Genomic DNA, 25,745 nt, shown 5'->3' on the forward strand with positions numbered 1-25,745 from the left:
TATATGTGTACACACACACGATCTTTGCCAGAACTAGATCTTACTTGAGCAGTAATCTATGTAATTCAAGTTTGTTGAAAGCCCACCCAAATTTATAAGAACAGAATATAAATGGAAGTCTGTATATTACATGTTATCCCAAGTTCCCCCAAATCACAAATCAAAACAAAAAGAGAAGCAAGAGAATGGATAATTGGCACTCTATGAAAAAAGGCACTTTGCCAAGTCATAGTCTGTTATGTCCATGCTGGGTGAAGTGATCTGAGACCCTCAGCATTCCTGCCATTTAACCTTCCATTGCCCAGAGCGGTGCCCATTTTCCACCTGCAGTAAAACAACTGCATGCCTTGTGATGGTCTGTCTTTTGTTTTGAGCCACATCGGGAAGTTTTCCCTAGGACCTGTGTGGTGTCATGACATATGGAATTTTGAGGACTGGGTCACACTGCCAGAAAAAAGTGTGGAGGTTTCTGAGTTTAGACCTTTAACCTCAGGACAAGCTTCTCTATGCCATGTCCAGGGGATGGTGTTAAACTCGTGTACTTGACTGTATAGTTAATTGACTGTAGAATTCCTACCAAGGGTATCTGAATCTCCAAATTGTTCCCGGTGTTTCTCTAATTTATGTACAAGGGATTATTTTTTTAATTTCCTGTGGATCATATTTATTTGTTTTGTTTTGTTTCATTTTTTTTAGTCTTAGGACATTTTAGGCCATTACAATTTGAGGATGATGGTTAACAACTTGGTTTACAAATAGCCACCATATTTTAATTCTATATTTATCATAGAAAATAGAGCCTGGAGGGCAGATTAGAAACATTTCCCAATGAAGGATTTTATAAACTGGAATCCCAAGATGGGTTAGTAAAACAAGGTGTCATAATGGTTGATATGGCCTAGTTTCATCATTTTCCTCTTGAGGAATGTAAAGAATCTCAAGTTAAAAATTAAAGTAGGCGTTTTGTTTGTTTGTTTTTATACACCTGCTGAGCTCACATCTTTAGAGATGTTCTTTTAAAACAGAAAAGAAATAATCTGAGTCTGCTTCAATAGTCAGTGTCCTACACTTTATATAAAATATGTCATGGTAACAAAAGAGGACATGTCACAGCTCTCGTAGGTGTCCTTGTATGCATTATTGTCTTACCTTACTTCTTACAGAATGTATTAACTAAGCAGTGTTTCACTTATTCTTCCCTTACTCCATAATGGAGTAACACTGTGCTACCAGACTTACTAACTGGCCACTTAATGAATGTGGAAAAGCATAGCTCACAAAAATATAGTTTATTCCCTTACCATTTTTGTGTGCTCTATGTGTGGTATATATGTGCACAAATATGCACACATGTGGAGGCCAGACAACATTTCATGTCTTTCTCTATCCCTTTGCACCTTATTTTTGAGGTAATGTCTCTCACTGAACCTGAGGTTCACTCGGGTAGCCTGGCTGCCAGAGAGCTCCCAGGAGCCACCTTGCTCCGACCTCCAACCCTGGGGTTTGCAAATAACGATGGCTGTGGCCAGCTTTGGGGTGGAAGCTGGGAATTGGAACTCAGGTTCTCATGCTTTCAGAGCATGTGCTCTTACTGCATCATCTGTGCAGAGCATGTGCTCTTACTGCACCATCTCTGCAGAGCATGTCCTCTTACTGCACCATCTCTGCAGAGCATGTGCTCTTACTGCATCATCTCTGCAGAGCATGTCCTCTTACTGCGCCGTCTCTGCAGAGCATGTCCTCTTACTACACCATCTCTGCAGAGCATGTCCTCTTACTGCACCATCTCTGCAGAGCATGTCCTCTTACTGCACCATCTCTGCAGAGCATGTCCTCTTACTGCACCATCTCTGCAGAGCATGTCCTCTTACTGCACCATCTCTGCAGAGCATGTCCTCTTACTGCACCATCTCTGCAGAGCATGTCCTCTTACTGCACCATCTCTGCAGAGCATGTCCTCTTACTGCACCATCTCTGCAGAGCATGTCCTCTTACTGCACCATCTCTGCAGAGCATGTCCTCTTACTGCACCATCTCTGCAGAGCATGTCCTCTTACTGCACCATCTCTGCAGAGCATGTCCTCTTACTGCGCCGTCTCTGCAGAGCATGTCCTCTTACTTTGCCATCTCTGTTGAGCATGTGCTCTTACTGCACCATCTCTGCAGAGCATGTCCTCTTACTGCATCATCTCTGCAGAGCATGTCCTCTTACTGCATCATCTCTGCAGAGCATGTCCTCTTACTGCACCATCTCTGCAGAGCATGTCCTCTTACTGCACCATCTCTGCAGAGCATGTCCTCTTACTTTGCCATCTCTGTTGAGCATGTGCTCTTACTGCATCATCTCTGCAGAGCATGTCCTCTTACTGCACCATCTCTGCAGAGCATGTCCTCTTACTGCACCATCTCTGCAGAGCATGTCCTCTTACTGCACCATCTCTGCAGAGCATGTTTTTATACCCACTGCGCCATCTCTGCAGACCCCTCTTGTATTTCTTAATGTCAACCTTAATCATGAAAGAGAAAACAAAAGTGACATGGATCTAAATTAACTTTCTTTGCCTCTGCTCCTTCTGTTGAAAAGATGGTGATCTTAGAGGTCTTTTCCTGACTTATCCAGGACCAGTTAGAAATAATGCCCCATGATACCTTTTAGATATCGAGAATCCAGGACCTAGTTACTGAGGTGACTCAGCTTCTTCATTCAGGATGTTTTGATTTTACACCAAGACAAGACAGGTAAATAGGCCTTTGTCTTTCCTTCTCCATATTAGCCTCTGACAGCTATAGTACACTTTTTTTTGAAGGCAGAAAAAGAGACTGGTGAAGTCGGGTGCCCGACAGGTCTGTGAGTTGGTGTCCTGCTGGTGAAGTCGGGTGCCCGACAGGCCTGTGAGTTGGTGTCCTGCTGGTGAAGTCGGGTGCCCGACAGGTCTGTGAGTTGGTGTCCTGCTGGTGAAGTCGGGTGTCCGACAGGCCTGTGAGTTGGTGTCCTGCTGGTGAAGTCGGGTGCCCGACAGGTCTGTGAGTTGGTGTCCTGCTGGTGAAGTCGGGTGTCCGACAGGCCTGTGAGTTGGTGTCCTGCTGGTGAAGTCGGGTGCCCGACAGGTCTGTGAGTTGGTGTCCTGCTGGTGAAGTCGGGTGCCCGACAGGTCTGTGAGTTGGTGTCCTGCTGGTGAAGTCGGGTGTCCGACAGGCCTGTGAGTTGGTGTCCTGCTGGTGAAGTCGGGTGCCCGACAGGTCTGTGAGTTGGTGTCCTGCTGGTGAAGTCGGGTGCCCGACAGGTCTGTGAGTTGGTGTCCTGCTGGTGAAGTCGGGTGTCCGACAGGTCTATGAGTTGGTGTCCTGCTGGTGAAGTTGGGTGCCTGACAGGTCTGTGAGTTGGTTTCAGCTCCCTTAAAGCCCATTGTTTCCATGGAAAGCAGATAAAGAAAAATATTTAAGTCAATATTGCTTAAAATCTTTGTCCTTATTGTAATGGAGCTGCAAAATCATTAAATTGCACTTTTATAGGACTTTTAAAGAAGTTATTTAAATCATGTTTGATTTTAAGAAATTTCTCCCTTGCCAATCCCTACCCTGCCCTGACCCCATTTTTGAAATGGATCATGGCAGGCTATATTATTTTAACAGCATGGTAAAAGTGGTAACTATGTGACAATATAGTAAACATATTGATATTGTATTTTCTCTTTTGAGATTGAAACTATGTATATACAAAACATAATCTCCTAGCTTTAGTACTTTCATTTCAAAAAGAAAATCTCATATTTACTTGATTTTTTTAAATTAAGCCTTTGCAAGGGAAAATCAGAAAGCAAAGATGAGCTGTGTGAATTTAGTGTAAAATGGAAATATAGGTTATAAACAATTTAATGTGCAAACTAAACTCTGCTTTGAGTCATGTAGCTGTGAACATGACTCAAATGCATTGTATCGAGGACTATGGGGGTCCAGCCCCTCGATAGTCCCCTCCCCGGGTCCAGGAAGAATCTACAACGAGCCGATAAATAATTTTTGATGAAAAGAAACAAATCTATATACATGAAATTCCTTAGTTCATATACTTTATTATTCTGTGTCAGTTACAAGCTTATACTCTGCTCTCATTTTTAGCTCCTTTCTTGCCCAATATCTCTTTACATTTATCCATTGTCCCCTCTAGGTTCTATCTTAATTCCTTCATCTAGTTCTGCCCCTTCTAGGTTCTCATTCATCTAGTTCTTTCCCATATCAGCTCCTCTCCCATCTCCTCTCTCATTTTGTTCTTCCTCATCTTGTTCTTCCCCATCTGGTTTTTCCTCATCTTCCATTTCATTCTTCTAGTACTCTTTTCTAGCCCAAGTTCTTACCCATCTAGTTCTTCCATTCTTTTCTCTTCTCCATCCCATGCCCTGGAAGTCCCTGTATAAGAAGGGAGGGTCTGAGCTAAATTATGTAAAGCTATTACTTAACGTCCACCTGACCTAGGCGGTGTCTCCTTGTGGAATTTACCTTAAGTAAGGAGACTTGCATGTGGGCTGTTATCACTGTTAGTCCTTGAAAGTTGGGCATCAACCTAAGCGGTGTCTCCTATTAGTCCTTGAAAGTGGCTAAGGGAGATATATGATTCCAGAGAAAGCCTTTCCTGAGGCTATTATCCAAATTCCTGGAATGTATATGTCCATAGAGAGATCAGTCCACACTGTTAGCCCTTCTAGAGAAAAGTCAATTGGGAAAACTATGAAGGCACACATGATTTTCATAACAGAATACAGCTTATATGTAACAAGCCAAATAACACCAAAAACCTCCTTGGAATTTGGCTTCCTCTGGAGGAATTCCCTGATCCCTCCAGGTAGTGACTTTTTCATAACCAGCTGAGTTCTTATGATATATTCCTGTGGCCTGCAGCAGCATTGGACCATGCATATGCTTTGGATATACAGGGAAGGGGTAGAAAGCGAGGTTCCAGATGCAGTGAGAAACAAGTTATTCATACTCAGGTTCTGGACACCTCTTGGCCCAGGACATAAGGCCACACACTATTTCCTCAGAGTTGAGCACGTATTTTCTCTGTAAAGGTGTGGAGTGTTCTCTCACCAGCTAGAGAAAGGAAACATGTTGGCAGTACCAAAGCTCCAGCTGTTGCTCCCATAGACTCTTGAACTCATGGAAATCTAAGCTACAAACAAGATCTTTAATATCTCTGAGGAAGACCTAGCATTGAGATCCTCTGAGACCTTTCTCTGCCTGTCCTCTATATATGGACTAGGAAAGACATTCATGTATTAAGCTGCAAAGAAAATTACACCTTCAATATTAATAATAGTCACATACCTAATTTACCCCTTTCCTAGTCAAAATTCTAATCTCTGTAATACCTGTATTATGATACATCTATTGGTAATGTGGTTAATCTTACACTTATGTTGTAGAATTTCTACAGTAAAGTGTTTTTAAAGGTAATTAAATGTGTGTGTGTGTGTGTGTGTGTGTGTACACACACGTGCATGTGCCCCTTGTATGCACTTGTCCTAGGAGATCAGGAGAGAGTGTAAGACCCCCTGGAGCTAGAGTTATGGGCAGTTTTAAGCGACCCAGAGTGGGTGCTGATACTGAACTTGGATCCACTGGCAGAGCATCAAGCACTTTTAACTGCTGAGTCATCTCTCAAGCTCCGTTACCAAAGTATATTTTTAACAAGTTTTTAACCTAGGAAAAGTTTTACTATTAGCAGGGTGGTGTCTAAACTTGGTCATGTCCTTCCCTTACAAGCTTCTACTACTGACCTGTACACATTCAGTGGTGCAAGAGTCAAGCCCACATATAAGAGACTATAGTATGACCTCATTCCAACCTGACCTCCCATTCCACCTTTCACCCTTTTATCTACACTCATCAACTCTGAATTTCTCGTTTCTGTGTGATTTATATATAATGGCACCATGATTGCTTCTGATTTACATAATTTGAATTTTTTATTTTTATTTATTCTTTTCTCATAAAATACACCCCAACCACAGCTTCCCTTACTTCCACTCCTCCCAGTTCCCCCCGACCTACCCTCTCCCCCAGATATTACCCCTATCTATATCCCCCCAGAAAAAAACAGACCTCTCAGGGACATCAACTGAACACGGCACAAGTTACAATTAATAGGAGTCATAAGCCCTCATATCAAGGCCGGGCAAGGCAACCCAGTAAAGGGAAAGGGTCCCAAGAGCAGGCTAAAGAGTCCGACACCCCACTCCCACTATTAGGAGATCCCCAAAACACCAGACCAACAAACATAGCATATGCAGAAGACCTAGAGGAGACCCATGTAGTCTCCACATTTGCTGCCTCAGTCTCTGTGAGCCCCCAGGAGTTTGGCTTACTTGATTCCTGGGCCATGCTTTCAGGTGTCTTTGAACCCTCTGCCTCTTCCATGGGATTCCAGAGCTCTGAGGGGAGGGATCTGATGGAGACCTCTAACCTGGGCTCTCTGGCCTAATGTTTGGCTGTGGGTCTCTGCATCTGCTCCTATCGGTGCCAGGACTTTTACAATGTGTTCTTAAAACTTAAAAAAAAAAAAAAAGGTGAAATTTTATAGTTGTTTGTTTGTTTTGTGTGTGGTGTGCATGTGCAAGTCTGGGGTTAACACAGACTGCCTTTATTACCCTCCACCTTGTTCTTTGAGGCAGGGTCTTTCTCTGAATCTGGAGCTCTCCTGTTTATTTCAGTCTAGCTAGCTTGTCCCCAGGATCCCAGCTCCTTCTCTGAGGGTGGGGATTACAGACTGATACCACGTCCACCAGGCTTTCCTGTGGGTGCTCCAAATCCTAGTCTATCATCCTTACACCTACTGAGTATCAAAAAGCCATTTGTTTGTATTTGCCCTGAGAGAGAATTCTTTGCCCCATTTGGACTCCCTTTTGCAGGTGATAATGTGAAAAGCTTTGATAGTCCAGTGCTCTCTCCTCTCACCTTCATTAATTCAGCTGCTGTGTTCTTTACAAAGGATTGGCATTTCTGCATATCCAACATTTAGTTGTCAGTGTGTCACCCAGAAGCCTCCTATATGCTACCCAGTTTGCATAATGCCCATGTCATCTTTTGCCTCATTTCATTTTCTTCATGGTTGAAATAGCCTACATCTCCAGGTTTTCGATGAAACACCTTACTATGAAGTAGTCGGGTTCATTTATAGAGTTTGTAGAAAGAATACTGAGAATGGGAATCCCTTTGATCTCATCCATAGTATATGTGCCCTTGGGTAATCTAGACCTGGAATGGAAATAATATTACTTCTGTAAAGGTTCTCACCCAGGTTCTGATTTACTATGCTGATAGAAATCATTATTAATATGTTATCTCGAAGTTGATATCTGTAATGATAACTATATGTGTGCTCTGTGGTTGCTTGGTATATGTGACAGTTGGCCCTCTACATCCATGGGTTTATCATCTGTGGATTCATCTTCAGACTCTGGCCATCAGAATCTAAACAATGCTGCATAATAAGTCGTATATAACATGCACACTGTAGGAGCATTTAATCTCAACAAGGGGTATCCAGGCTCTGTTCAAATGCTGAACTTGTTTTATAAGGACTTAATTGCCCTCACATCTTCATGTCTATGTAAAACTTGCAACTAGAATTCTGCAGATGCTCAGGGACAGCAGTATGTTTTTACTGATATTTTCAGTGTACTTAGATGTCCTCATATGTTCATGGCAAGCTTGTTAAAGTACAGATGAAGCTTTCAGTGGTACAGCTTAATATATGATTTTAATGATAGTTTGTGTAGACTTGTATAAAAAGTTATTTATACATACCAGAATTTGAAATTCTGGTCTATAATCTAAAATGAAACCAAAAGATCATTTAATGTATGCTGTATGCTTATTCTCAATAGAATCATAACATATAATTATATCTTAACATCTTTCTCATGTCATCACTTTTTTATACATGTTCAGAGAATAAATTGAAACTGCATTTTTTCTGGGTATACTAAATTCCATTTTGATTTGAGGACTATTGTTGAGACTACAGATAAATGTTTTCTTTATTTTCTCTGAACAAAAGTGACTGATCATTGCCTAGTTTACATATTCTGTAAAGACAGTTGTCTTGTGTGCTTCGTGATTTAAATTGAATCCTTTTCTGAATAAGCAAATGGAATATATTATGTAGTACAACTGGAATATATTATGTATTTTCCTTTTGGCAGCCACAGATATTTGTACAATTAATTTTCAAATTTCTTTAGTAATTATACAATGACTTTGCAGTGTTTTCCTCATTTATATCTTCATTTATGCACACTTGTATTGTTCAGAACTAATAATTCAGCTTTTGTGAATATAATTATCAGGAGAAAAATCTATGCATGGAAGTTTTATTATTGATTAGTGATATAAATTATTTGGTATTTTTTCTAAAATGCTACTTATAAGAAGTATAATTACGTTAGGATTATGGCATAATTTTGCTTTACTTTTAAAAATGTTGAGGGAAGGCTGGTTTTAGTCAGGAAACATTTTTTAAAGATGATCAGTTTTTTATACTCACTTAAAAATTTTGTTTATTTGTTTGTTTTGAGATAGGGTCTCACTAAGGAGACCAGCAAAGACCTGAATTCAGAGATCTGCCTGTCTGTGCCTTCAGAGTGCTGGGATTAAAAGCCTCTGCCACCACACCCAGTAAATACTTGAAAGTCACCAATCTCAAGAAAATTCTAGATGTCTAATTCTTAGGGACTTGAGTGAGTTCACAGTTCATAGATAATTTGTCTCTGTCTGGATAATGCCATGGCATGGGGCAGAAATTTCAGCAGGATGTGTTCCGTGTCGTATTACATGATGTCCTTATGGACAAGATGGAGAACTGGCTCAAAGTCAGTCCTGCAGCTCGTTCACCTCTTCATACTCCACAAAAGTGTTGACTTCGGGATCCATTGTCTGTAGCTGACTTGTTATCCATGTAGGTTGGAGGGCTGTTTTGTTTCTTTTGTTATTTATTTATTAAAATCCTAAGAACTTTTCTATTCAAATCAAAACTTAGGCCTCAATATATAACCAAATGAATACTGAACTCCCATGATTCAACTGAAAACTGACAGTGGTGGTCTTTGGGAAAGTCTCCCCAAGGCTGTAGCATTTACAGTGAGGCCTTGTCATGTGACTTTTCCTGGGGCTATAGGAACAGATGTCTGTTCTCTCTAGAAAGGGTGCTGACTACAGGGCCAGCAAATAATCCACCAAGTCTAGGTTGCTGAACCTGAGAGCTTATTGAGGTTGCTTCTCAGACAGGCATGGATGACTCCAAAGCAGCTGTATCAGTGGTGCTCAGGAAGGCCACACTCTGCGCCTCTCTGCATGATACACAGGCAGTTCAGCAGTATAGCCTCAGGGTTGTCCTGCTGAATGTGGCCTTGTGAAACTCCTGACTCTCTCAAGTCCCTAGGCCTGGTAAAGTCCTCTCTTCTCCCTCCAGGAAGGCCTGTTTCAATTCTGAGGAAATGGCTATAAAACAGACAGACCTACATGCTAAGAAGTGAGGAATGTTGAACCTGGAAGGGAAACATGAGGTCCAGTGAGGTCAACTAGGTCTTTTCATAGATTGCTCTGGGCTGGGGGTGGGAATAGGGTTATTGTTAAAGGACATAAAGTTTTTGGGTACAAGAGAAAAGTCCTAAAACTGGATGGTATAGATGGGCGTACTACTCGGTAAGTTTACTTAGAAATCATACAATTGTATACTTTAAACAATCAAGTTTGCAGGCTATGTAAATAGTGTCTTAAGCTGGTTTTTAAAGATACTCTCTAGCAAACAAAAGAAAACTTTTGAAAACAATGCTTATTCAAAGTTTTGAAAGTAGGGTTCTATATTTTCATCTAAGCTTGATGTTTAGAAGTCAGTAAAGAAACAGAATTCTACTCAAGTAGAGAGCATCTCCTCCCCAAGAGGCAGAGGACAGGCACAGTACCAGCAGCTTAGAGATCAGTAGGTTTACCTGGCACAGCACACATACTAATGCCAGGCACGTGCAATCACTCAATGATTATCTGTGGCTTAAAGGAAAGCAGGTATTGATAAAGTCGAATGTGTATAAATGTTGAGTTTGAGAGAGAAAGAGGCATCGGCACGAAGATGCCATCAAGATATTTCTCATAGGATATATGCAAGTGGCCATTGTATAGGTCTTTGAACTTATCTGTTGGTTAAAACACCTCAGGATAAACATGAAAGGGGAGCGATAAAGCTGATAAGGTCTATGAGTGCAGGCTTCTCAGACAGTGTCAGAATGTTGAGATCATTCAGCACAGGAAGTTGCATCTTCCCAGGAGCACATTTGTAGGAAGTTTCTCGGAGGTGCAGATGCTGAATCTACTGTTGTAAGAAAGCATGGAGGTTCTGGAATGGCATTCTGGAGTCTGACATCCTCTATAGAAGAGTCTCTTGAGAAGACACACTGTTCAATATTCAGAGATGTGTTAGTTGAAAGGAACCCTTCCCGGTTGACTTTGAGTGGTGGCTGCTGAGAAAAAAAATCAGTTGTTAGTTTATTAGTCACAGGAGTCAGCTGCCCAGTTTGTAGGAGTCTCAGCTAGTGTAAGAAAACGAGTGCCTGACATGAGACAGAAACACAAGAAATATTTGTTGACTGTGTAAGGAAATTCTTTAAAAGCCCCATTGTTTGCTCTCATTACCAGCATCGTCTCATTGTTTAAAACCGAAGAACTTGGCTTTAAAGTTCCAGCATCTCAGGCTGCAGCTTATTTGGAAACCTTTTGCCAAAGGCCTTAAGTTATTTGGAGTCTTTTCCTCTAGTCAGGTTCCTGAATTGAGGCTCAATGTTGTATAATTAACATAGCTTAGAAAGATAATCATGTACATGGCAAGTGTATTGGTGATCACATTTCTTTCTTAGAGAATGTCTCAGAGCATGTAACGTGCATTTCAGTTGTAAACAATAATACTGGGATTTCCTAAATTCATTTAATTGAGAAATTGTTTTTTAAAAATCAAGGAAGTGTTACAAGATTGTTTATTTGTATTCATTCATGCTATTAAGTAAAGGTCTGATAACGCAGCCTTTTCTCTCTGTAATCATCTAAATCAGGTGTTACTTCATCTTACTTAACCCAGAGATAACTGCTAGTCTTCATGAATCTCTCTGATTCCTGGTTCATATATATTTGCATGTTTTATGGGATATTTTGCTTGTAATTGAATTTAGTAAGCACCTTCTCTATCAGGGAACTATACTGCCTTTCCTACAGATAGTTTGTTTAAACAATATCGAAAACAGATTTGGTTGTAGTTACAGGGCATCTATTTCCAACATTATAAAATGTTGAGTTTTTTTTCCCCCTAAATTCTAGTAACATCAATAATGTTTTAGCAGTACGGAATGTTTTGGGGGTCTAATGGACCAATGATTTTCTTGAAGTGGTTGCTTCTCTCTGCAAAAGCCTTGTAAAAGATTTAATTATACAAAGTAATTGACCCAGGAATCCTTTATGTTAATTTGTTAATCTTCTTTTCTGAAAATGATCACTACGGTTAATTTCTCAAGTGTCTTACAGTTTTACTCATTTAATACTGCACAGCATGGAAAGACTTCACATACAAAGTCCCATCTTCTGCATTGAACTGGATTCAGGACCAGGAGGTGGTTTTAAAACAAGAGTGTGCTGGCTGACATCAGCATTGGTCATTGTACTTAGCCTTCATCGTCTTTTCAATTCCTCAATAAAGCGTCTTATAAAGTAGATGTGAACATTTGACCCATGACTTGTTAGAAGTTCATGTCAAGGAGATGGGGATCTTAAGACATTAAGTTAAGCAAGCAAGAGAAACAATTCTTAAGGAAACTCTTTGTCTTTGATTTTGGCCTGATAGATTAGCTTTCACAAATATTTTCTTAATCAAGTTCATGTCGAAGAAGTAGATAAGATACAAATTTTGGAGCTTAGAAGCATCAAAATTGAAGAGTAAGGCTAATGTAATGGACCTGTTTATGACTCTGATTGCCCTAAAGGACTGTCCATGCCTGAACCTCTCCATCTGCCCCTTGGCCAGTGGGTATTCATTTCAAGGTCTGTTAGAAAATGCTGTGGTGGAGGAATCACGTGGTCTGATGCTTGTGGTTTGCATGTTTAGTCCAATGTCAGATTAGTGGACTACAGTGCGGGCTGGGGCTGTATCCTCTTCATTCCCACTCCTTCCATTGGGAGCAACCCATAATGCAGGTACCATCAGAGGCTGGAGGTATTGGATTCCCTGGAGCTGGAATAAGGTGATTGTGATCTGCCTGCTGTGGATACTGGGAACCGATCTTGTACTTTGCATTTTGACAGAGCAAATCCCCTTTACAAATACTTTGTAAACCAAGAAGGGATGCTGATAATAGTGTACGTTCTTTGGAAGATAGAGTTTATAAGGAAGACATTTACTTCCTTAGTCTAGAAGTAACAGTGCATTGTGGGATTGTTGGAGAGAACAATAGCCTCTTTATACAGCTGATTCTTACAATGAATGAGAAGTATATATTTTTGTTTCACCTGATTCACAGCATTAATAATGGTATGTCTTAATCTTTCTCGCAGGTTTTCTTTAGGTGATGCTAGGAGGCCTCTCCATGAAACAGCAGTTTTAGTAGAGGACGTGGTTCACACACAACTAATTAACCTGGTAAGATCACATATAACCCTCTTTGGTATCTCTTTTTCATTCTGTTTTATATTGTACTTCCAATCCAACACATTAAAACAAAGATTTTATTTATAGCTTTATTTTTGGCTTTGTTGAGATATGGTATAATAATGCCTATTTAAGTGCATAATATGATACATTTAATAGTATCAATAGGGATGTTGCCATAACAACAGTATGTTTATCCATCACTGATGTGCCTCAGAAGTTTGTTAGAATTCTTTAAAAGCCTGTTCTCTTTAGGGTAAAGAATATCCGCACAAATTGTATAAGGAATTCTCAAACATTGTTCAGCTTCCTCTGGTGTCAGTATCATAAATAACCATAACAGTTATGGAAACCTGTAAATAATCCTGGCCCCAAAACTTTACAGCTGAATTCCAATTCCATCTTCTTTGTCTCCAGTCTCTATTTCTTTTCAGAGACCCAGTCAAGGAAACCACACTGGCTGTTAGATCTAGTTGCCATGTCTTGGATGTCTCTTTCTGTCTCTGCTAAGCCTACAGTATTTCCTATCCTTTCATGACCTGAACATTTTTGAGAGGTAGAGTTCTTTGGTTCTGTGGGTCTGCTCTTATAATTAGAATGTAGTCCCACGTTTTAAACAAGATTTTTGAGAAATGATGGATCTACTGAGTGTAGCATGTCAAGGGCAGCCTGTTTTATTTATGTGTACTATTGTGACATTTCTTGGATCACACATTGAAGGTAGAAATGCTGAGTTATTTCACTGTATAGATTTACTTGTTTAATTGGTTCGTATTAAGGGTCAAACCCAAAGTTTTGTGCATGCTAAGTGCCTGCCATAGTACTGAGATATACTCTAAATCCATGTTACTATTATTTTAAACATTCAGGTTAGGTTAGTAAAATACATTACAATATATATTTTTATAGCTATGTAAATATTTTTTCTCCTGAGTGCTTTTTACCTATTATCATTATAAATCACCAGGAAATTCTATAAAATTATTACTATGACCTTTACACAGGAGTGATGTTTCGTTTCTTTCTTATCTAATGATTAATTGGTATCCTGCTTAACTGAAAAGCTTTCCTGCCCTGTTTATTACTTTTTGGGTATATCAGGATAGATAGTGAATATTTGAATTCTTCCCTAGATGTCATTATCCAGTGTTACCATTATTCCTATGACTCAGGCTATTCCAAGGCTGGCCAGTGGGAGCAAATCATTTCCCAGTTAACTCATGTGATACATATATTAATGACCTCAGCACTTCCTCTGTGACATATGGCACAAAGACGTCCTTCCAATATGCTAATTTTACCAATTTTTAAAGTTTGCTGTCAGAGATTTATTGACTTAGAAATATTTTTTTACTGTATTCAGAAACATCAGTCTTGATTGATGTTGAATTTTGAATCATAAATTGCATTTTTATATAATAAATTTAAAGAGAAATTTATTTACATTACTTTTTTTAATCATTTTGTTTTTTCTTTTATATCTTTAGTTCTTAATCCTTTTTTGATATATAGAAGCAATTTTGTCTGTTACTGAATAGTCCCCCAGTTTTATTGTAAACATTCATTAAAAGCCTGCCTGTACCCATGGATTTAAACCTTCTTTATCAATATAGGTTTATCTGTGGTAAGAGATATATTTCTTGTATTCTGTGCTAGTTTATCTGTCTTTGTACTCAGGTGACATTTGCTTATTATGTCGGTCTTACAGTGTATTCTAGAGATCTTTGGGCTATATTGCCCCACTCCTTTTTTCTAACATATCTCGTTGGTCTGGTATAATCATAGTTCCTTATCTGTATTGTCCCTTTACAAAGTTTTAGTTATTTGTAGTTAAATGCAGCCTGAAAATATTAAATGGAGAATTCCAAAAGTGAACAGTTAATAAGTTTTGAAAATACACATCTCTTTACCTGGGAAGTAAATCACTTTTGTCCCAATATCTATGTTATATGCACCACTTGCCCATTAGCCACCTAACTGCTTCCCTAGACTGATTGGTATTCCCTAGCTTCTGGTGTCCAAGTAATTTATTTTAAGAGAAACATTACATTTACACAACTTTTCCACAGTATATTCTTTTTTTAAGATTTATTTTTAGTGTGTGTAGATATATGTGCATATGAATGCAGGTGCCCTTGGAGGCCAGAAGAGGATCTCATGTCACCTGGAGCTGGAGTTACAGGTGGTTGTGAGCTGCCTGCCATGGGTATTGGGAATGGACTTTGGATCCTATGTATACTGAGCCATCTTTCCAGCCCCTCCTAGTGTATTCTTAAAGTTGATTTTTGGTTGTTGAAGTCTTACTGTGCCTAATGTATAAAGTGGACCATAGGTGTGTTTGCATAGAAAGTGTTTAGTACACAGAGGGTTTATACTTTCTGCTCTCTCACAAATCCCTTTGAGTCATTGAGTGGAACCTAGTACAATGGGAAGGAGAAGTTATTTACTTATTTTTAATGTAAAATTGCTATGATCTTGTCTTTAATCTTAGGAAGCAAGCCTTTAATCCCAGGGACTTGTGGTAAAAAGCAGAAAGGTATATAACGCATGAGGACCAGAAACTAGAATCATTTACCCTGGTTAAGCATTCAGGCTTTTGAGCAGAAATTCAGCTGAGAACTATTTGGGATGAGGACACAGAAGCCTCCAGTCTGAGGAAACATGACCAGCTAAGAAGTTGGCCATGTGAGGTTAGCTGTGGCTTGTTCTGGTTCTCTGATCTTCCAGTTCACCCCAATACCTGACTCAGGTTTGATTTTATTAATAAGAACTTTTAAGATCCGTGCTACATTTATGAGGCCAGTTATTGGGGTCAATGCTGGTAGAAAAGAGAGACAGAACAAGCCACAGCTAACCTCACCTTGCCAATTCCTCAGCTGGTCCTGTTTCCTCAGACTGGAAGCCTCTCAGTCCTCATCCAGAATGAATCTCAGCTGAACTGTGTTCACCAGTATCTGGTTCTGAGATGGCTCAGCTGTTAAAGGCTAGGCTCACAACCAAAAATATAAGAGTTTGGTTCCCACCATCCACGGCTGTCTCTCCAGCCACCTTAAGCCCGGCTAGCTCAGTTGGTAGAGCATGAGACTCTTAATCCCAGGGTCATGGGTTTGAGCCCCATGTTGGGCACCAGATATTGGTGAAATTATTAAGGCCACTCCACGTAGTTAAAAAGGAAGATTTATTTAGTGGGTAGCTTACAAAGAAGGGATAGGTAGATCACGGGGTCTTGGGAAGGTGTATAGCAGTCCAGTGGTGTTCTCTGGAGCTCTGCTCGGTCAACCTCCAACATCCAGGGTCCAGGAACAGAGAGAGCGCTGGCCCATCTCATCTCCAGGGTCCTCCCTTGTCCCCGCCTTGTAGGCGTGACAGTTGCCGAAGCCTCAGTGGGGGTTGGAACTTCCAGATCAAAGCTGGAATGGCTACCCACTACAGCTGCTCACATCATGCTGTTTGTTCTTCGTAATCTTCCAACACTCCCAATTTCTCTGAAGATTTGTTGTCCCTTGTCAGGTTGGGTAAGGGTGCTTTGTAGATAGACCACATAGAAATGCAGATTCCCATCCTATATTCCCAATAGATTCTTTTGTAGGATGCTGTGGCTAGGATCAAAGTTCCTATTTTAAATATATCCTTAAGATCTTTGTCATCTCAGTAATGCAAAGTCCAGCTTTGAAAGTATCAGGTTAGAATAGTAGTTTAAAACTAGGAGAATGTTGTGGGAGATATCTTTGTGTTGCTGACCTGAGACTGCCAATGGAATTGGACCTAGGTTCGTAGGGCAGAGTCCACACTAAACTGGCCAGAGTGGACCATAGAGTTTTCTGGCAGACTGAGCAGAAGCTCTAGGGACACACAGGAGGAAGGAGCAGCCTGAAGTGATGCACAGTCTTTTCTGAGCAGGGAAGAGAACTGATGATCATTTCTTCATCACTCTGTGGTACTCTCAGATTTATTTCCCTAATATTTAACTCCCAAGTTTTATTTTTTAATAAAGCAATAAAAGAAATTGCAATATTTGGTACCCAGCATGAGGCTCTTTAACATCCATTATGGAGAACTTTCCACTGATACCTTCTAACAGGCTGGGAATTATTATAAGTAGGCACTGTGAAGGCAATTTTTCTCTATCCTCTTCTTGTAAAGGTATAGTAAACAAGCAATCTTTTAAATCAATCATTATAATAGACCATCATTTAGTTAATAAAGAAGGGAAGGGAATTTCATGCTGTAAAGAGGCCAGTAGCTAAATCACCTTATTTAAGAATTAACAGATTCTTAAATCTGTTAATGTTCTCCATTTCCCATATTTCTTTTTAATGACAAATATAGGAGAATTCCAAGGACTGGTCAGTGTAGCTTGAGTTTTCCTGCCTTGCCCACAGTCAGGACAAATCTCTGTCACCCACCAGTCCCACAGCTGCTCAGACCCAACCAAATAAACACAGAGACTTATATTGCTTTCAAACTGTATGGCCGTGGCAGGCTTCTTATTAACTATTCTTATATCTTAAATTAATTCATTTCCATAAATCTATATCTTAAAGTAATCCATTTCTACAAATCTATACCTCACCACATGGCTGGTGGCTTATCGGCGTCTTCACATGCTGCTGGTCATGGCGGCGGCTGCAGCCAGTCCTTCTGCCTTTCTGTCCTTTTATTTCTCCTCTCTGTTAGTCCCGCCTATCCTTCCTGCCTAGCCACAGCCGATCAGGTTTTATTTATTAACCAATCAGAACAACTTGACATACAGACCATCCCCCAGCACAGCCAAGTGCAGACCATCTCAAACACCTGCACTCAGGCCCATGGTCCTAATCATCCTCTATACGGACCTGCTGGGTAACGCCACAAGGAACCCAAGAAGGGCTCCCACAGGACATACATTAACATCCCACAGCAGGTCAGCTCTTCAATATGTTGTTCATCTAACGTCTCCTGAGCCAACTGTTCTAGTACTTGTAATTTTTCTGATGTCAAAGGCCATTTTTCCACCCAGACAAGTTTCTCAGTTAACAATTTTAAAGATAGGGCTGTTGATACCCTTGAAAGACCACCAGCTGTTGTGCCCTGTTTATGTATAACCTGAACGGTTGGTGACTGTTCTGGATAATACCTTTTAATCTTTCTCTCAGAAGCATTCTTTATTTTATGGTTTGTTTCTGATATTGCAGGAATGTTAATCTGTGTTTTCCATTGCTGCAACAAATCATATCCCTATAAATTCATTGCTATGTTAGCCACATATGGTTTTAATTTTCCTATCTAACCTCCTGGCCCTATACACTTGACCGATCTTGCAATTTGTTTCACATGAGATAAAGTTTCAATCCCTAGAAGCTGAACATTTACCTCCTGAAGAGGCCAATATAGATGCCAATATTTTGGTGAAATTATTGCTACATCTACACCTGTGTCTAGTAAACCTTCAACTACAATGACATTTACTCATATGTTTAGCTTTGGTCTTTGATCATTTATAGAAGTTTGCCAAAATACTTGTTTATGATCTCTCCTGAAAATTTTGTTTTGTTTATTGAAGCCTTTCTATCATCCAGAGCAGTATGTCTTTTGACAACAGACATTGGGTCTTTTAATTGCTCTGTGGAGGAGTTTCCTCAATGCTGGCAGGGGATGATTGAACCAGATTTGATATGGGGACCTGTGAGAAGCCCCATAAGTCAGTTTCCAATGAGAAAGGGTTACCTTGACTGTCCTTGTTATCTGCATTTATTGGTGCAATGCTGGCCTTTGTCATACCTTCTCCATACTCCATAAAGCTGGGCCTTCTGTTTGGATTATCTCTAGAAAAACATTGATTCTAGGAACATCTTGCATACAGTCCCTTTTCAAATGACCTTGTTTACTACAATTAAAACATCTGACATTTTTATTTTTCTTAAAATTTCTAGAAATTACTTCTATCAAAATAGCATGAGAGCCAAGATAAGTGGTATTTCTAATCCATTCATCTATTGGTGCTGATCTTGCCTTTATAGACCTAATTACCCTTTGCATTCTGAATTAGCATTTTCAAAAGCCAAAGATTCAATTAATTTTTGTCTTAACTTCTGGATCTGATATCATTCTGTTTACAGCTGGTCAGTCTTTGTGAAAAATCAGTGAAGACTTCTTTTGGGCCTTGTATAATTTTAGTAAATGACTTAGTCCTCTTTCCCAATTCTTTAACCCTGTCCCAAGCAGTCAAAGCTGCTATATGACATTGAGCCAAGGTGTGATCATCACATCTAGACTGTCTTTGCAAGTCAGCATACTGGTTTTCACTGAGAAACTGTTCTTGGGAAATTTCAGTACTCCTAGTCCTACCTTGTTTTTCTAGCTTTCTTTTTACACCATGTTTTCCTTTGTAACTGAGGGCCTGCTTCCAATATTGCTGTCACTAAATCTTTTCAGTCTTGTAGGATAATTCTGTTCTGAGTTGCCCATGAATTTAACATCTGTTTTACATAGGAAGGATGCACACCATATGAAATGACTGTTTCTTTTAAGTCACTTCAAATCTAAAACAGGATTCCAGTCAACTTTTGCATACCCTGGCAGTCCCTGTCATCTGGTGGTCATTCCTGTATGGTAACTAGATAAACTAAAGTTGGTTTTCTAATCACCTTGGGCTATTCTCTTCAATTTCATAATGTACTGTCAGTGTCTGAATATTTTTGTCATTTTCATTAGGAGGTATTTCTAAGGCTTGTATATTACCAGTCAAGTTTTCATTAGAAAGACTTTCTAAGACTTGTATTTTAACAGCCAATTTTTTTTTATTATTTTTCATTAGTAAGTCAAAGGCTTGTATCTTATCAATAGTAAATCTTTCTAGAGTTTGTATCTTATCAGTCAATTTTTTATATTTGGCACAGTTATCAAACAATTTTTAAGGATAAAATATGAACTACCAAACTGATAGTAATTAAAATCAGTATCCTGTCAATCTCAGCTAAGTAGTTTATCTCTTCATTTATTTTTTCTTTTTGCAAGCCATCCGTAGTAGCTGGAAACAGGGTCCTCACTCCCTGCATTGTGATATTTCCAATTCTTTTTTTTTTTTTTTTTTTTTTTTTGGTTTTTCGAGACAGAGTTTCTCTGTGTAGCTTTGCGCCTTTTCCTGGAACTCACTTGGTAGCCCAGGCTGGCCTCGAACTCACAGAGATCCGCCTGCCTCTGCCTCCCGAGTGCTGGGATTAAAGGCGTGCGCCACCACCGCCCGGCTGATATTTCCAATTCTTAACATGGGAAAGTTCCTCCACCCCTTTTTTTAAAACTAATTTCCCATTTAAGAATTCCCAGGTGTCTCTCCAGTTCTGCTGAGGCTTACAGCATAGGCAGAGCTGTACGGCAGTAATCAGCTGCAGTGATGATGCTGGACTGTTTCGGCAGGGAGGGTAGGCGCCATTGGGTGCCACAAGCCATATATATTGCATGCCTCGGCCAGGGGCCCGCTGTGGCTGCTAATGCACTGTGCGGGGTGGGGGAGCCAGAGGAGAAACCCACAAGGCTGGGATGCAGTGTGAGAGGGGTCCAAGCTGCCTGATGGTGGAGCATAACCTCACAGGGAGTGCAAAGAAAATGCAGCTGGCTGTTGCTGTACCACACTGCTGTTGGTGCTGAGATGGGTGCAGTATGCGACTATATCGGCGCCTGAAAAACAGAGCTGGCTTGTGGGGTAGGGAGTAGCTGGCACAGCTGTGCTGGCTCCACTGCTTTGGAATGATCTAAGCCCATTCGCTGGACAATGGCTAGTCCATTAGTGTTTGCCAAAGTTAAATACTCCTTTATCTATCCTATCTTGGTGAGTCCAAAATTTTGTACCTGATTGGCTTTCTATCATAACTACAGTAGTCTGTAATTATCATTATCTATTATCACTATCTAACACTTCAGAGACGTATATAATATGGCATTTAAAGTGTTTTAATAACATAAGGCTTTTCATAACAGTGAGACATGTCATTTCCTGGCAGCACCAATTTACTTCAAAGGAGAATGATGGGCATTGAAGAACCTCTATGTGGAGTTTGCTTTCATTTGTGGCAGTGTTAGCCACTGGGCAAAGAAATTGATCTTGCCTTGACTGCTGACAGTGTGATGTCCTTCTCTGATGGGGTTGAAGATTAGATAGTTAGAGTTACAGTTTTCTGTACTTATGATATAAAGTCAATCAGGTACAAAATTTTGGACTCAGCAAAATAGGATAGATAATGGAGTATTTTCTTTGAATTGGCCAAATACTAATAGACTGGACATTGTGAAGATATTTCTTACTTGATAATTCTTTTTTTTGATAATTGTTAATATTTTATAATGCTATGTTAGAGTTAAAACCTTTCCTTTTTATTTATTTAGACAAAAAAGGGGATATGTTGTGGGATATTTGTTTGTGTTTCTGCTCCTATACGGCCAGTGGAGTCAAACCTTGGTTCGCAGGGTAGAGTCCACACTAAGCTGGCCGAAGTGGACTGTAGAGTTTTTTGGCCACCCAAGAGGAAGCTAGAGGGATACATAGGAGGAAGAAGGAAGGGCCTAAGGAGATGCCTGGTCTTTTTATAATGGGGAAGATAGAGAATAGTGATTGTTTCTCCATAGCTTTGTGGATCTCTCAGCTTTATTACTCTAATATTTAACTTCTAAGTTTTAATTTTTAATAAAGCAATAAAAGAAGTAACAATATTGGAATATCAAATTGCCTGGTTATTTTTAAATCTATAGCTTGACAACATGAGTTATCAAATAGGTGAACAAAATATAGCTATAATGCAAAAGTATTAATAGTATGAAATTTGACTTTAAGTTAATGAAATGATTGTTTGCTTGATTCACCAACATGTCTGAATACTTGAATACTTCTCTCTTAAAACAGACCACCTTAAGATAGTATAAAATCTCTTAGTAATGCTTAAAGAGTTTAAATAGAGTTTGAGGACAGCCTGGTCTACAGGGTGAATTCCAGGATAGCCAAGGCTACAATATAGAAAACATCTTGAAAAACAAAACAAACAAACAAAAGAAGCAGAAAACACACACAGACACAAAGTTCAAATAGCTATATATGTTAATGTGCATTTAGATGCTGAAAATCAAATGGAGTGATTACAGTTTTGTATTAAAATAATGTCATTAGACTAATTTGCATAAATCATATGTGTTATTGGATTTATTGTCTCTTCACTTTGTTGTAGAGACATAGAAGAATAATAGAGGAAAGTTATGAAAATTCCATAATTTAATCATCATGTTTAAACTTACATAATAATATATCAATTGCAATAATTATTCCTTTACTTCAGGGCTTGACATGTGTGGCCCAAATATTCACCTTGAAAGATTAAAACTTACTCCCAAGCCCCACCACTCATTTCTCTTAGAATTCTTTTATGTCCATATTTGATCTGTTTGTATGGCATCATTTAACCTGGACAAGGGAAAGAGTTTGAAGTTGATGTCTGTCATAAGTTGTCCCACCCTTTTTATCCTAGGTCATTTTTTTAATAGTCAGTTTTAACAGTCATGCTCTTTTTAATCTCTGAGGATTTAGCTTCCTCTCTTCTTCTATGGATAGTAAAATAGTTGTTCAGGATAGTGCCTTTAAGTAAGAAAACTATATTTTCAACATAATACATAAAAAATTTGGATTCTTCTTTTGTTATAAAGTCTGTCAACCAGATTATTGTTGAAGGTTGGCATGTTTCTAATTCTAATGATGGAAGAATAAACTAATTGACATGTAGCTACATAACAATTGTCTGAGAAATACTTTACCGTAAGACTGACTGTAATTATGTGCCAGAAGTGGTGGTACAAGCCACATGATCCCAGCTTGGGAGGTAGAGACAGGATTACAAGCTTGAAGCTTGGGGTACATAGTGAAGCCCTGTTTAAAGGAATGAAGGAGAGACAGATGGAGGGAGGGAAGGAAGGAAGAGAGAGACAGACAGAGACAGAAACAGACATGCAGGCAGTTAGCTATATATTAAATTTCAAACTGTGCCCCTTAATTTGTTTGTGTCCCCTCCCTCCTTTTTCTGATAGATATTCCCATGTAATCTTTTCCCCTTCTGACCCCCAATTCTTACTCAGTATTTAATAACATACCCTCCATCCTAAGTAATTCCCCTTCTCCTCTCTGTTTAGCTTAGTAGTTATGAATGGCTTAGGCCTCTTTGGTTACCTTTTGATGGTTTTTGCCTGTAGGTTATAAAATATGTTAACTAATGAAAATAGTTTAAATTCAGAAAAGCAATTGATTTTTATCCTTCTAAACAGATTAGAGTAGCAAAGTAATACAGCTGTGCTCTATATCATCTGTTTAGCACTAAAGACCAAAGTCAAGGCCTTGTAACACTAGCCAACACTCACTCCTTCCTTGGATTATGCACATATACTCTGAATAAGAGCATGGTAAAGTGGACTCCTACCTTGGAAACTGACTATTTCACATGCCTCAGGAATTGAAATTAGAACTTGCTAGTGACAGGAAACGCTGTAGTCTCCGCAGTTTCCGCCAACTTGCCATGATAGTACTTGCTGACATTATTCATAAAAAAATAACAAGGACCTTATAATGTCTCTTCTCTGTTTGACCATACTAATGGTTATTGTGGTCATTCAAAATAGTCCACTTACTGATGTGATTTGTGATTAAGAGATAGGTTGATAATACCCAAGGAATTCAGATTTTACTAGGAGGTGTAAAACTTGTTGGGTCTTAAGCGTCCTCCTCCCTCCCCAGATTGACTCCTAACTTTCAATAATTAGAGATTTGCACAGTTGATAATTGTGTATTACTTTGTATTATTCTATTGTTTATATTCCTTCAAGTTTAAATCCAATCTGATATTTGATATTTTCTTTCTTTAATCCCAGGTTAATTGTGAGGTTAATCTCTGCATTAACCACTTTTATCATAGCTGTGACAAACACCTGATACAGACAACAAGGAATGAATGGAGGAAGACTGATTTGGGCTCAGTTTCTGTTGTTCACATAAGCCAGGAGGAGTCTGCTCTACTGTTCTTACATCTCCTTTTCTTTTCCCTATTCATGTTAGTCTACTAATAGCCAATTCATTTTTAAGAACCTTACCTCAGTGTCAGAATTGTAGATCATAAGTGGTCTCTAGTTGCATTCTCAGTGAGGTCTCATGTTACTCAACATCTTAGCTGAGGTCTAATGTAGCAATGTCTCTTTTCTTGAAAGCTTCTTGCTGTCAGATGTTCACTGGCTTTCTTTCTGGTTTGCTCCAGTCCGACCTGATGCATGGTAAACTATGCAGTACTGTACCCTGAGTCTCTTTAATGCTCTCCGTTCTGAACATTTCATTTCTGACAAACTTCTCATGGTTATCTAGTGTATTTCCTAGGCTCTGAGTAAACTCAGATGAAGCAGAGATACAGAGCTTTCGGGAAACTCACTGTCTAGGTTGAGCTGCATCACTTAGTGGAGATGGGGAGAGGGTGGGGCAGAACTAAATTGTGACTGAACTGATGGCACACTATTGGAATCTTTTAGAATATTACTCAGTGTTTTCTAGTGGCTACATAACTGCTTTTGTTTTGGTGTTCATTGTTAGAATCAGAAACTTTCCCCTGTTTTACATATAAAATACAATTCCTTAACATGGCCTTTAAAAATCATACTGAATTTTCACAATATGTATCCACAAGCAACTAGTAAGATATTTAGTTGTTGAACAGCTTTCAAATGTAATTATAGTCTCAGGATTAGTGTTGATGTTAATAATCACCTTAACTTATGGAAAGGATTAACAAAAGGAACTGATACTTAGCCCTGGGGATTTCTGTGTGCATCCTCTGCCGTCTCCCCCCCCCCCACCTGGCTTTGTGTAATTCACTGTGTCCTTCCTCCTAGTTCTTATTCACTTCAGAATGTATCCAAGTGCTGTGCTCTCATTGAGCAAAGTCTGTGTTCCTTTCGGGATGCAGACATGCCCCCATTGTTGCACCAGGTCCCCAGTACTATCTTCTAAGTCTGAGCTAAGAGATTATTTCAAAGATTTTTAGACCCTTTCCACAATCTTTGGAACTCTCTTAGTATCGATAATTCTACTTCTTCTTTTCCTGGTGCTGATGTTTTTCTTCATAACATGGAGATATAAAGAAAAGAGGAAATATAAGACCATTAATACAATGTTTGGCCAGCCTGCTAATGATTTTTTTTTTATGTTAGTTAATTGTGTGTGGATGTACACATACAGGTGCACGCACACACACACACACACACACACACACACACACACACACACACACGCATTTTCCATATTTTAAAATTATACATATCTATGTGGGCTGACTATATAAAAAATTTTTGCCTTAGTTTAGATTTATTATGTCAATATAATTAGAAGCTTTTATTTATTTCTCAGATCTCAGTGTCTTATTTTATACTTATAAAACATTACTAATTCTTTAAGGGTATATATTTTTATTCCCTTACACAATGAAATGAATTCACATCCATCATTATTTTTTATTACGGTTTTTATACTACGTTATTGTAGGTAGTAATTTTTTATGCTGATGGTTTTAAATGTTTCTAGTAGTTTTTTACATCTGTAGATGAATTTATAAATGACATTCTTTTTTCATAATCAGATACTGATTTTCCTTGGTTTCATCTCTAGACTAAAACATAGTTAATTTCCAAGTGGTGTATGTACAACCTGATATCTATTTCTATATATCTATATAATGTACATGTTATATATCACTTGAAATTCAAAAAATATTATCCATATTAAAAATAAACCATATAAAACCAAATAAACCAAATTTACCATAAACTTTATTTCAAAATTTTAATCTGAATTGAAATAAAAATGTTTCTTAAACATGTCAATTAGTAAAAGCTAAGTCAAAAAGTAAACCTTCTGAGGTTTTTTAAAGGGTAGTTTGGAGATGTTTATCAGTGAAATTTAACTGATATTATATTTCCAGTTCTACTGAAAATTAAGTAATAAATGTTGGAATGAGTACTCCACAAATCATGCTTATTACTCAAAGTACGTTTAATCTAGTTTATCTGCTTTTCTTCTATG

General features: G+C 38.9%; 1 protein-coding gene across 5 annotated transcripts in view; it reads left to right on the forward strand.

Moving 5' to 3' along the window:
• Positions 1–25,745, forward strand: part of Supt3h (SPT3 homolog, SAGA and STAGA complex component) — a 349,478-nt gene that overhangs the window by 145,222 nt on the left and 178,511 nt on the right. For 4 of the 5 annotated variants that reach the window (XM_028890682.2, XM_037200133.1, XM_037200134.1 and 1 more), the window contains exon 3: positions 12,583–12,667. In XM_028890682.2, the coding sequence (XP_028746515.1) occupies positions 12,583–12,667 (85 nt within the window). Of the gene's footprint in view, positions 1–1,639; positions 1,645–2,708; positions 2,712–12,582; positions 12,668–25,745 lie in introns of those variants that run through there. The other variant, XM_037200135.1, reaches the window with a different exon arrangement.

The sequence above is a fragment of the Peromyscus leucopus genome, chromosome 16_21 (genome assembly GCF_004664715.2).
Source record: "Peromyscus leucopus breed LL Stock chromosome 16_21, UCI_PerLeu_2.1, whole genome shotgun sequence".
Classification (NCBI taxonomy): domain Eukaryota; kingdom Metazoa; phylum Chordata; class Mammalia; order Rodentia; family Cricetidae; genus Peromyscus; species Peromyscus leucopus.